The sequence below is a fragment of the Schistocerca piceifrons genome, chromosome 3 (genome assembly GCF_021461385.2).
Source record: "Schistocerca piceifrons isolate TAMUIC-IGC-003096 chromosome 3, iqSchPice1.1, whole genome shotgun sequence".
NCBI classification, from domain to species: Eukaryota; Metazoa; Arthropoda; class Insecta; order Orthoptera; family Acrididae; genus Schistocerca; species Schistocerca piceifrons.
The window spans coordinates 494,476,595-494,490,493 of NC_060140.1; the positions used below are offsets into that span (position 1 = coordinate 494,476,595).

Sequence of the window (13,899 nt, forward strand, 5' to 3'; positions counted from 1 at the left end):
GTGCTCGTTTTCGTCGATTTTTTGACAGCATGTAATCTGCAAAATAGCCATGAAGAAAATTATTACACATTTGTGGAGAGCTGTTTCGAGGGTAGAGGTTATGTACGTTTCTGTACATACATTTTCCGTCCTGTTTCGTGTCCCTGGTTGGTGTCTCAATCAGCTGATGTTTAGTGCATTGCTTTCACTCAGCTTATCACATATTTCCGCTCACTACTTCATCTCACATGCACTTACACAAAATGTGACGAAATGTGATCCGCACAGACACTTCTGACAACACACTGACTGAGAGGCGTCATGTTATTGTCGTTGCCCACTTGTTCATCGTTGGTCTTGTGTTTGCTATGGCGCTGATTTTAAATGTGTGTGTGTGTGTGTGTGTGTGTGTGTGTGGGCGTGTGTGTGTGTGTGTGTGTGTGTGTGTGAGTGAAAGAGAGAGAGAGAGAGAGAGAGAGAGAGAGAGAGATGGGAAGAGAGGCGGGTTGAGAACCAAGAAAATAGAAGTTTTTTATGTTTTTTGTGGGAAGTCATTTTTGTATAGTTCATTGAGTGTTCCAAACAGTGTTTTGTTGCACAGTGTTTTATTTTCATTCAGGACTCTCTTTCCCTGTATTATAGCTTTTCGTATGTGGTAGTTCTCCTCTACTGTGAGGGGACAGTGTGCATCCATAATAGTGTGGGCTGTGTTTACACGGTATGAAATGGGTCCTCTGGTCCAACTGAACAGATCATTGATTGAAAATGTTCAAGCTCGGCTACTCGGAGACCATTTGCAGCCATTCATGGATTTCATGTTACCAAACAACGGTGCAATTTTATGGATGACAATGACCACGTCACTGGGCCACAATTGTGGCTTGAAGAATATTGTGGACAATTCGAGCGAATGATTTGGCCATCCAGATCGCCCGACATGGGACGTAATCGAAAGGTCAGTTCGTGTACAACATCCTGTTCGGGCAACACTTTCGCAATTATGGACGGCTATAGAGGCAGCATCACATTTCTGCAAGCGACTGCCAACGACTAGTTGAGTTCATGCCACGTCGAGCTGTGCACTACACTGGGCACAAGGAGGCCCGACGCAATATTAGGAGATATCCCACGACTCTTGCCACCTCAGTGTATGTCGCCTCAGGCACCTCCCCCCCCCCCCCTCCCGCCATAACATGTTGGCGTTCCGCGCTCGACGCAGTGCTTTTACTTACAAGCGAGAAAATCCACCGGTTGGCTGCACAGTCGTGGTCGAGGAAGACGGCGGCGCTGCTGCCGACCGGGATGCGATGGACGGCAGGCGCTGCCAGCAGCCACGTGTCATGGCGCGCCGAGAAGTGCTTCCAGAGCCGGTAGCTGTCTGTGAACACAAAAGGCACCAGTTCTTGCCTCTCAGGTAACTACGATATTTAAGCGAATTGGAAAGTATCATTACATTTTATTACAGCGCTATCTACACCCTGCTTTTCGCAGAAACCACAGGAAGTGTACGAATTTGCTGTGTCGTACGACTACTTTCTGAGTAGACCTATGAAAGTACTGTCTTGTAACGCAGCTCCGTAGCGATCGATCTGGTTGTAGCCCGTCTGAATCCTGCTCTGTAGAAACTTTAGTTCTCAGTTATAAAACAGTCTGAATCTTGTAAAGACTTAGGATGCTGCACTCCATTAACAGTTGGTGTTGACGCATGTGTAGCATGTTGTAGCATGTTGTACGTAAGTTGTCCTATGACCCTAAGCCAGCCGATATTACACTACTGGCCATTAAAATTGCTACACCAACAAGAAATGCAGATGATAAACGGGTATTCACTGGACAAATATAGAACTGACATGTGATTACATTTTCACGCAATTTGGGTGCATAGATCCTGAGAAATCAGTACCCAGAACAACCACCTCTGGCCGTAATAACGGCCTTGATACGCCTGGGCATTGAGTCAAACAGAGCTTGGATGGCGTGTACAGGTACAGCTGCCCATGCAGCTTCAACACGATACCACAGTTCATCAAGAGTAATGACTGGCGTATTGTGACGAGCCAGTTGCTCGGCCACCATTGACTAGACGTTTTCAGTTGGTGAGAGATCTGGAGAATGTGCTGGCCAGGGCAGCAGTCCAACATTTTCTGTATCCAGAAAGGCCCGTACAGGACCTGCAACATGCGATCGTCCATCGTCCTGCCGAAATGTAGGGATTCGCAGGGATCGAATGAACGGTAGAGCCACGGGTCGTAACACATCTGAAATGTAACGTCCACTGTTCAAAGTGCCGTCAACGCGAACAAGAGGTGACCGAGACGTGTAACCAATGGCACCCCATACCATCCCGTCGGGTGATACGCCAGTATGGCAATGACGAATACAAGCTTCCAATGTGCGTTCACCGTGATGACGCCAAACACGGATGCCATTTGTGCACCCAGGTTCGTCGTTGAATACACCATCGCAGGCGCTTCTGTCTGCGATGCAGCTTCAAGGGTAACCGCAGCCATGGTCTCCGAGCTGATAGTCCATGCTGCTGCAAACGTCGTGAACTGTTTGTACATATGGTTGTTGTCTTGCAAACGTTCCCCTCTGTTGACTCAGAAATCGAGACGTGGCTGCACGATCCGTTACAGCCATGCGGATAAAATGCCTGTCATCTCGATTGCTGGTGATACGAGGCCGTTGGGATCCAGTACGGCGTTCCGTGTTGCCCTCCTGAACCCACCGATTCCATATTCTGCTAATAGTGATTGGATCTCGACCAACGCGGGCAGTAATGTCGCTATACGATAAACCGCAATCGCGATAGGCTATAATTCGACCTTTATCAAAGTCGGGAACGTGATGGTACGCATTTTTCCTCCTTACACGAGGCATCACAACAACATTTCACTAGACAACGGCGGTCAACTGGTGTTTGTGTATGAGAAATCGGTTGGAAACCTTCCTTATGTCAGCACGTTGTAGGTATCGCCACCGGCGCCAACCTTGTGTGAATGCTCTGAAAAGCTAATCATTTGCATATCACAGCATCTTCTTCCTGTCGGTTAAATTTCGCGTCTGTAGCACGTCACCTTCGTGGTGTAGCAATTTTTATGGCCAGTAGTGTATTTACCTGCCTTGTGCCTTACGCCGTTGTGGCATTCATAGTAGTCGACACCATTTACGCGAACTGTGTGCCTGGTATCATAAGTGTGTATGTATTGAAGACGAGTGCCACGAGTCCAAGAATAGTGTGGTGTCTTGTTGTAGTGTTGATGACGACGGGAGAGGTTGGAAACCAGTCCCTGTGCATAGCCTACCATTCTCGAGTAGCAGCGGGGGATCACCGGGCTTGAGGCCGCCATCCGGCGGACGAATCACCACAAACAGCTTCACTCCCCTTGTTCCCCGAGACAATGCGGACGGGTTTCGGTTTTTTATCGAGTACACTGGCGAATACCCTTGTGATCATGCACTGTACGCCTCCACCCTATCTAACGAGGGACAGGTTAGACCAGCTGCTGCCGCCATCCCCCCCCCCCCCGATCCCCCCACTCCACAAAAAGTCTTTGCAAACTGAACTCGCATCTTGCCCCATCAAACAGATGGATGTAGCATCTCAGTATCATGTTAGGAGTCCAGTACGTATCACTACCGACAGCCATTTGTCATCTATGTTCAAAACTGTTTTGTCATTAACCGTGAAACTAACAATAGTTGCTCACCTCCCACCCCCCGCCATTCTGCACTCCCCTTACCAGCTCTGATCCTAGGGACGTTCTTGGCACGAACTCTCTTCCCCTTGCCTATCAAATGTTCCTGTCGGAACTCGTCTACGAGGGACGTTCAGTTTAGTAATGCAACACGCTTTTTTCTGAAAGCAGGTTGCTTTTCTCTAGTATTCCGATACACCATATTATTCCCCAGTCTTTTGGTTCCAAAACCCTATATTTCAATTTAATGTCCATTAATGTGACGGCCTTATGCAACTTTACTGGGAGGGCCCTTCACCCAGGCACTGTTTCTCGCAGAGTGCATCCTTCACTGGGCCACAGATGGTCCTTTCTTGCTCTTTATGGTCTTTGTGAGGCGGCGAGGAACCCAGTGGCCACACACGTTTGAGTTTCCCAACTAGTGGGCGAGGGTGTCAGTGCTACCAACAGAGGCGTCCAGTTGTGCAGCGAGGTTTTTGACTGTGATCTGTCGACCATCTCTAATGGGAATATCCACACATTCCAACGTCATAGGAGTCATAGGTGTGTGCGCCCGGCCGGCATGCGGGAGACTGGACAGGTTGGCAGACGCCTCGCCAACGACTCTCCGTACTTTTGTTCACTGCTTGGTCTCAGTAGACATTCTGCAAGCGCCTATCAGTATCTGCGATGCTCTGGTTTTCTACAAAAAAGCTCAGTGCCAGCTCTCTGCTTGGAACGTACCTCCGTTACAGACGCCATTCTAAAGGCTACGTATAGCGCTGCCACCTATCGGAACTTCATGAGACGGAGTGAAGCGGGAAAATTCCACGATGTTCCAAAACAAAATCGGCATTTTATTCTCCCGAAATTGACCGGGAAAAAAAATTATTTGATTACTTATTGAACGGCTCTCGTAATATCAGGATTGTAATCAGCTATCCAAGAATCTAACACTACAACACAAATGAGCGTTAGCGACTTCGTGCTTAACAAGTAGCTTAATAGGGCTCTACAAGGGCTTAGACTAGGGAAAAGACTTATGTCCTGCAAAAAAGCATTGGACAGTCTGGACGTTATATAGTGGGGTTTCATCTCTTTTTCGAACATAGCGCTAAGTGTGCTGAGGAAATGGTACGGCTTTGGCCTTTACAGCTTGCTCCAGATAGGTTCTGTAACCTTCAACAAATAAATAAACACGTTTACGGCAATAGCATTTGCTGTCTATCAAACATTTATACACATGAAGTTGAGCATCCACCACAGGATGCTGTAACTGACAACTAATAATTATCTAAGAAAGTTCACATTGTTCCACATGATATAGGCCACGATGGCAGATATCCTGAAGTAACGTTTCCGAATCTGTCGCCTGGGGTCGAGCACTGTTCACAAAGCCTAGTGGCAGTACACAGGCCTAGACAACGAATTCGACACAGTCCAACAGAGCCCTGCTGCAGTGATCGTGAGGAAACCGCGGCTTATAGTAGCTGGTAATGATCTGCTTCAATTGTCTGCCCGGAGAAAGCTGGTTTCTTCCTACTCTGTGACTCAATGTGTTTAAATTGTCGAGTTCCCCAGGCGGCCATCTTGTGTGCAGGTGATCAGTGATCATATGCCGTAGATACCGCCACTGGAACTGCTAAGCCATGGTCTATAGATGGCAGAAATGAAACGATCGCACGCGCTTTTGAGTATATCTGAAGATGGTATCAACTGCAATTGTTCGTGAGATTTGGTGCGTCCAGCAACACTCCCGCGTCGTCCAGTATAAATGAGGCGGTAACGAGCTTGTTGGGGAGTGATAACGTACTGGCTTAACGAAATTGAATAAAAAAACGAGTGAACACTTCACAGTTAGTAAAATACACAACTTAACGGTGGGATCACTGATGAACTGGTCAATAATGAAGTTAACTCCAAGGCTCACCACCTCAATAAATATAAGATTAAAAAAAAGAAAAAAGAAAAAGAAAGAAAGGAAGGAAGAGAGAGAGAAAGAGAGGGAGGGAGAAAAACGATCGCCGCACTTTGGCGGACCCAAAACAGAATCACCCTGTTCTTATCAAAATAATTTTAAATAATAAGTAGCTGCACCAAGAATTATTAATTGCCGTATGACATTGTTCGTTAACAGTTAACCTTCAGCTGATCAAAGAAATAACTACCCTCAGTAACTGCACAAACGGCTTGAGACCAAAAGATAAATGCTGACCACGGCGAAGTCCTTTCAAGTTGTAACAACAACAACGCTATACTATTTTACATATAATAAATTTTTCTTCTAATTTTCGATAAATTAAATCGATGTTCTGATTTCATTTCTTTTCTTTTCATGTCATTATGTTAAAGAAACTGTAAGCAATTTTCGATGTGAATATTAATGTTTTTGTCAAATTGCAAGCAATATTATAACAAAATTGAAATGTAAGAAATGTTGAAACTGTTGTAAGATGTTAAAGTTGTAATTGTGCGCCTGGTCCATACGTAGGCAACGTATTAGGATATGTAGAATGCAAAACCTCGGGTGAATACCCTGTTTGTAGGGGAGCGGTAAAAGGTGGATGGCAGGCGAGCGCGCGAAAATCCACACGGGCGCGGCATGGCATAACGGGCTCAGCAGTAGTAGTCGGAGTTGGGCATCGGTCTGAGAAACACGTTCTGGATCGAGGAGGCTCTCCTGGAAAACGTGATTTCGTTGAGCCTCGGACGTGCCGTTTCCGACGCCTATACAGCATGGCAATATTCCATAGGCACTAAACGGAAAAGTATTGCGACGCTAAGAAGAAGCAAAGTGCCGATACATCGAGAGCCATTGCTGTGATTGTATGTGTGCTCTGTGCCTCGCCATCTCGCCGCCTGCTGACCGCCGCATCGATACGAACAGGTTGAAACTTTTAGTACTGTATGTGTGGACCAGTGTTACTTTTGTTCCATACTGTTCAATAACAACTTAAGTTTTACCAGAACTGTCCTATCATTTAATTATCCTCACAACTAACCTAGACAGAGTCCTTTCCACATGTTGTGCAATCTGAGTGTCCCGAAATGAAGATTTAAAGTTTATGTTAATAATAATTACCTGCAGACCTATCTATGTTAGAATGATGTTTAAAGAACTTTGTTGTTAATGAATATATAGGTAAGTAACAAAGGTCTGACAAAGTTGGAAGATAATTTTGAAATTGAATTAGTAATGAAGTTTAATTATTTTGAGGCAGAAATAATGGTAGTTAAATGAGCAGGAAATAAGACAAAAAGAGTAGTAACTCATACATTGGAAATCTTGAGTGCTTAATGATTTCAATAATCAAAATTTTCAATACAGTGATCATAACAGTTTCTGGGCTCCCCCTCCCCCCCTTTTCTTTTCTATTCATTTGAATTCTGAAGTGTACTGAACTGATTTGACCAGCAAAGTTAAAGTCAATATAAAACCAAAATTTGATTTGACCAGCAAAGTTAAAGTCAATATAAAACCAAAATTTATCAGTGTTTTACCTTTTTCAAAATTGACACTGTATGTGTGTTTCCAAAGTGTTATTTCTAGGGTAACCTATGCCCGATTTTAATCAGTTCAATAGACAGTACGAAGTATTGTAGTAAATATTATAGTGTAATGTTATGTATTTATGGCTTACCCATATTAGTACAGAAAGTGAAATTATTAGTTCAGTAGATTTTCTGGTTCTAAAATTTACCATGTTATGCAGTGTTATTACGTATTGTTTTGTATGAACGTACATCAACTTGTACAGGGAAGAAACTCAGTTAATGCCTAATTAGGCTGGCGACCGTATTATTAACAATTTGGTAGCAGCATCTGCTGTGTTGTTTCTTGTCCGTCCTAACGTGTGGTTGCACTCCGGAATTGCTTGACATATCATTGTTATTACTGAGTGGGTGTAAGTCTGATTTGCCTCCATTCAGGTACACACGGTCAAAATCTATACAAAAATCCTTTCTCTTAAGGTGAAGCCCGTCAACTTACCATAGTACAGGCTTTAATGAGTATCGTGAACCTTAGCGCAGTGTTACAAGTGGCTCCCGGTGACAGGACATCCAGTTGTTGTCGGTCACGAATTAATGTGAATACCGAACAGTGGATGTTCAGTGGCACGAATTGCAATATTAATTAGTAAAGTAAATAGCAGTGAACGTCAAGTACGGTAGTGTGGTGTAATTTGCATTCAGTATGGACAAGAACGTAGGAACAGTAATGTGCCGAGCGTAATGGAAAATGCGGCTGGAAATAGCAGGAGTTTACGCGGCCAGATAACAGATGGCGTTAGTGGTTGACAATTGGGGTACATACAATATCGCGAACATGTTAACGAACAGATTGAAATGTCGAGATTGCCTCGAACACAGCAAGGGATAAAACAAGACGTAGAGGATGACTTTGTAGACGATAGTGGGTACGTGAACGAATCCACTGACATGTTTGATTCTCCACAGATAAAGAAAGAACCGAAAGAAACTTTTGAAGTAGGATCAAAAATGGTTCAAATGGCTCTGAGCACTATGGGACTCAACATCTTAGGTCATAAGTCCCCTAGAACTTAGAACTACTTAAACCTAACTAACCTAAGGACATCACACACACCCATGCCCGAGGCAGGATTCGAACCTGCGACCGTAGCAGTCCCGCGGTTCCGGACTGCAGCGCCAGAACCGCTAGACCACCGCGGCCGGCGAAGTAGGATCGGAACACACCGATTCCATAGAACAAAACAGTGTGAAAATTTTAAGCATGAACGATTTATTTGAACAATTAACCAAACAAATTGCAGGACAGAGTGAGCAGCTCAAAACACACAATAATCAGCTTAAAACACACGTTGCCGAGCAGCTCAAAACACAGAATGATCAGCTTCAAAAACAAGTAAGTAGTCAGGTTAATCAACTTAAAACACACGTTGATGAGCAGCTTAAAACACAAAGTAATCAGTTTAAAACACACGTTGACAAGCAGCTTAAAACACGAGTTGGTCAGGTTAAAGCACAGGTCGAAGAGCAAGGAATTAAAATTAGTAAACAAATAGAACAGGTAGAACAAAAAGTGGGTAGTTTAAGCTCTGTAGTAAATACTATGAAGTTTGAAATTGACACAATTAATAAAAATATGGATACTATGCAGGGGGAAATTGACAACATTAACAGTAGGTTTGATGTTGAAATTCTCAACATCCAAGAGAAAGTAGAGCCTCTAGTTGAAACAAAAGTAGACGAAAAAGTTTTCGGTCTTAAAACTGAGATCGTAAACGAATGTCAGCACGGAATCTCACAGTTGAAAAAGGCAGTTTCAGACACTGAAAGAGATTTAGGTGAGAAAGTTACCGGATGTGTACAAAAATGTGAACAAAATACTTCGAAAATTCAAGGCAAAATTTTCGATCTTGAGAGTAAAATTAAAGATAGGCCTGGTGTTGTCTATAATTGCACACCACTTACGAAGCTATTGGAAGGTGAGAAACGCTTCGATCCCGCTAAGAAACATAACGGATGGCATCCGTTAGATTTCATAAAAAATTGCGAGAGAATGTTTCCTGAACACTTGTCTGGTCAGGAAAAGATAAACGTAGTAATTAGCGCCTTAGCAGGTGACGCTAAGCGCTGGGGAATTAATTTGAATACCGAACGAATGACGTTCGAAGAATTTAAGCAAAAATTTACGGAAGAATATTGGTCCAAACAAAAACAGGATCATTTGTGGCGCGAGTTTATCATGGCCAAACTTCATGATAACAGGGGCAGGAATTCTTTGAAAGATTTCTGCGAATATTGGTACTGGAAGTTGACGCATTTAAGAGGAAGAAGATCCGATTCAGAAATCATCTGGGAGCTATATAAAAAGCTTCCAGAAGATTCAAAGAGATACGTGGGAAGCAGTCATCGCAGCGTCCAAGCATTTCTCGAAAGGGTCGAAGACGAAGACCACTGGCGCGAAAGTTGTGCCAATTATCAAAATTTTGGTAACAGAAATAATCGTAATAATGACGAGAGGAATGACGGCGATGGGTTTCGCGTCAATATGATACAAAGAGGTAGAGGCAGAGGAAGAGGAAGTTATTTAGGTCGCGGTAGAGGGTACACCGCGAAAAATAATAACGACGCAGGAAACTGATTTCCGCGAACGTTGCGGGCCAAACGGAAGCGGACAGTACATACCGGCCCCGATTTAAGAAATGTTACCGGACTGACAGTAAAATTATGAGACAGGTTAGAGACAGGCGTGAAACGACGCAACGTGTCATTGCGGAACAAGCGTCAGGTGCGCACACAGATGACTGATCTTCGTTGCGCAGAGTGCTACATGTTAACAGGCGAGTGGAGCATCAGAGGGCAACGGCCCTGCCTAACAGAACAGCTGTTCAGAGAGAAGCTGCTAGCGATGAGGCAGCATTAGGTACAAACATTGCCGTAAGAACTGGTGAATACATTACGAGTGGTAATTCCGTGGCGAAGGAAATAGTAGATGAAACAGTGGATACACAGAGAGGAGCGGTTAGCAGTGTTATCAATAAATGGCGAGAATGAATTAGCAGAAGTAACTGATTGGCGTGTGCAGATCGACGATCTGTACAAAGGCCTTAAGCAATGTGAGTGGGGGGATTTTAAGAAGGAGTATGAGGCAAGGAAGTTAATTAGTGGAAAAGGAAATAGTAGGGACGTCGATAAGGTGACGTGGCCCAAATTTGAAGAGGAGAGAGTAAATAGCGCCGCGCAAAGTACGAGTGCTGCCGATAGGACGAAGGTTAAAGATAGGAAGGAATTGGAGGATGAAATCCTTAGCATTGACGAGGAAGTAACTTCTGTTAACAATACGCCAACAGTACAAGCTGCTACCGAAAGGCACCGTGGGGAAGGGGCAGGTAATTACCTGAAAGTAACTGAAGTCCACGAGGATTACACTAAATATGAAGTAACAGTGGATGTGAGTAAAGCTGATAATGAGGCCGTTTTGCCAAAAGAGGATATTGAATTAAAATTAAAGCCTGACGAAAATGCAGAGGAAGAACTTAGTGCCTGTCTCAGAAAAGCTTTTATGTTAGAACCTGAAAGCGATCCAGAATGGTCGGATTCGGACGATAGTTCAGATGATGAGTATTTTGGTACTAGTGAAAGTAATAGGAATACAGCTAATTGCGAGATTGTACCTATTGATGACGAAGTTTCAAAACAAAATCCAAATGTTGAGACTGAACAAAGAAAGAAAGAGCCACCGGACGACTCAGTGTTTATTTTGCAACGAGTTCAAGTAAGTAAAGACTTTGAACTCCAGAAACCGAAAAAGCCGCCAGATATAAATGGTTCACAGGTCAGGAACGTATTTTGGGACAATATCACAGTCGACCAAGGAGTGTTGTGGAAAAAACAGGAAGGGGCATGATTTAGAGTCTGGGGCAGATTTATATTGGACTTTGAGAATGTCATGAACACAGTACATCATGAAACTACTGGGCTCCCCGCGGAAGAAATTTTGTTAGGCAGCAGAAGTAAAAGTTTAATTGAGAAAAAACAAGAGTTTCCACCTTGTACAAGCTTGGGGTTGAGTCAAAAGAGAGAATTAGTCAGAAAAAGGGCAAAGCAAAAAGCTGAATCTAGATCTAAAAGACACGATAAAAATCTGAAAGTTTCAAAATTTAAAATTGGGGATTATGTTCTTTTAAAAACCCACGAAAAGTCTAGTGAACTGAACCATGAAATTTCCAAATTTACATATATTTATAATGGACCGTATATAATACAGAACATTCCACACGATAATGCTTACTATCTGATCTACCCAAAATCCAAGAGACCTTTGTGGTAAGAAATGTTGTGGACCTGAAACTGTGTGTTCCTAGGATTGAGTGACCTAAGTACACTCAGAAAGCAATTTGCAATAAATATGCTATATTTTATACTGAAACTAATTTATTCCAAATGTAACTAATCTTTGTAAATATATGTGTACCAATATCAGTGTGCTAATGTACTTATGTGAGTTTCAGATTACCAAATGTACTGTAAATGTAAAGATGTATGGAGAAAAGGGCTGAAAAGAAATAGCAAATGCTGCAAGCCAAATAAAAGATGGGACTGCCGAAAACCAAAGGGGGCAGTATATGAGTCATAATATAAAGGACTGCCAAAAATCAAAGAGGGCAGATAAATAGTCAAAGGAGAATTGTAAGTGTGGTACAGGAGATGTGATAAAATGATGTGAAATGGACTGCCCAAATCTGAATAATAAGCAGCAAAAATATGTAGTGATTTTTCTAAATATTATTGTGTGTTTTTTTTAGTAAGTAAGGAAATGAACTGCTATTCAATGCAAGCAGCAACAAATTGTCTTATAGTGTATATAGATATTTGTATTTGCTTTTGTAGTTAAGTGTTTGTGTTCCAGATTTTGAAATTATTTCATTGAGAAATTTAGTAAAAATGAGTAATTTGCTATTTAAATCATGTGGTGATAGGAGGTTGGACTGTGCCAAAGGCACTTAAGCAAACGATAGGTAAATGTTCTTGATATATTAAAAAATTATAGACCTATATAATGTGAGTGAAAGGAAGTTTGTGGTATAAATTTTTTTGATGGGACAATCACACAAAGATTCAGAACCACTATATAAATATAAAAATTAGTGTTCCCATCAAATTTGCACTTAGTGAAATTTACTGGAAACAGGGGCATGTGTAACAACAACAACGCTATACTATTGTACATATAATAAATTTTTCTTCTAATTTCCGATAAATTAGTGTAATCGATGTTCTGATTTCATTTCTTTTCTTTTCATGTCATTATGTTAAAGAAACTGTAAACAATTTTCGATGTGAATATTAATGTTTATGACAAATTGCAAGCAATATTATAACAAAACTGAAATGTAAGAAATGTTGAAACAGTTGTAAGATGTTTAAGTTGTAATTGTGCGCCTGGTCCATACGTAGGCAATGTATTAGGATATGTAGAATGCAAAACCTTTGGTGAATACCCTGTCTGTAGGGGAGCGGTAAAAGGTGGATGGAAGGCGAGCGCGGGAAAATGCACACGGGCGCGGAATGGCATAACGGGCTCAGCAGTAGTAGTCGGAGTTGGGCATCAGTCTGAGAAACACGTTCTGGATCGAGGAGGCTCTCCTGGAAAACGTGATTTCGTTGAGCCTCCGACGTGCCGTTTCCGACGCCTATACAGCATGGCAATATTCCATAGGCACTAAACGGAAAAGTATTGCGACGCTAAGAAGAAGCAAAGTGCCGATACATCGAGAGCCATTGCTGTGATTGTATGTGTGCTCTGTGCCTCGCCATCTCGCCGCCTGCTGACCGCCGCATCGATACGAACAGGTTGAAACTTTTAGTACTGTATGTGTGGACCAGTGTTACTTCTGTTCCATACTGTTCAATAACAACTTAAGTTTTACCAGAACTGTCCTATCATTTAATTATCCTCACAACTAACCTAGACAGAGTCCTTTCCACATGTTGTGCAATCTGAGTGTCCCAAAATGAAGATTTAGAGTTTATGTTAATAATAATTACCTGCAGACCTATCTATGTTAGAATGATGTTTAAAGAACTTTGTTGTTAATGAATATATAGGTAAGTAACAAAGGTCTGACAAAGTTGGAAGATAATTTTGAAATTGAATTAGTAATGAAGTTTAATTATTTTGAGGCAGAAATAATGGTAGTCAAATGAGCAGGAAATAAGACAAAAAGAGTAGAACTCATACATTGGAAATCTTGAGTGCTTAATGATTTCAATAATCAAAATTTTCAATACAGTGATCATAACAGTTTCAGGGCTCCCCCTCCCCCCTTTTCTATTCTATTCATTTGAATTCTTAAGTGTACTGAACTGATTTGACCAGCAAAGTTAAAGTCAATATAAAACCAAAATTTATCAGTGTTTTACCTTTTTCAAAATTGACACTGTATGTGTGTTTCCAAAGTGTTATTTCTAGGGTAACCTATGCCCGATTTTAATCAGTTCAATAGACAGTACAAAGTATTGTAGTAAATATTATATTGTAATGTTATGTATTTATGGCTTATCCATATTAGTACAGAAAGTGAAATTATTAGTTCAGTAGATTTTCTGGTTCTAAAATTTACCATGTTATGCAGTGTTATTACGTATTGTTTTGTATGAACGTACATCAACTTGTACAGGGAAGAAACTCAGTTAATGCCTAATTAGGCTGGCGACTGTATTATTAACAATTTGGTAGCAGCATCTGCTGTGTTGT

General features: G+C 42.1%; 1 protein-coding gene across 1 annotated transcript in view; it reads right to left on the reverse strand.

Annotated features, from left to right (window-relative positions):
• Nucleotides 1-13,899, reverse strand: part of LOC124788772 (glutamate receptor ionotropic, delta-2-like) — an 82,434-nt gene that overhangs the window by 52,514 nt on the left and 16,021 nt on the right. The window contains exon 2 of the mRNA XM_047256055.1: nt 1,212-1,357. Coding sequence (XP_047112011.1) covers nt 1,212-1,357 — 146 coding nt within the window. The remainder of the gene's footprint in view (nt 1-1,211; nt 1,358-13,899) is intronic.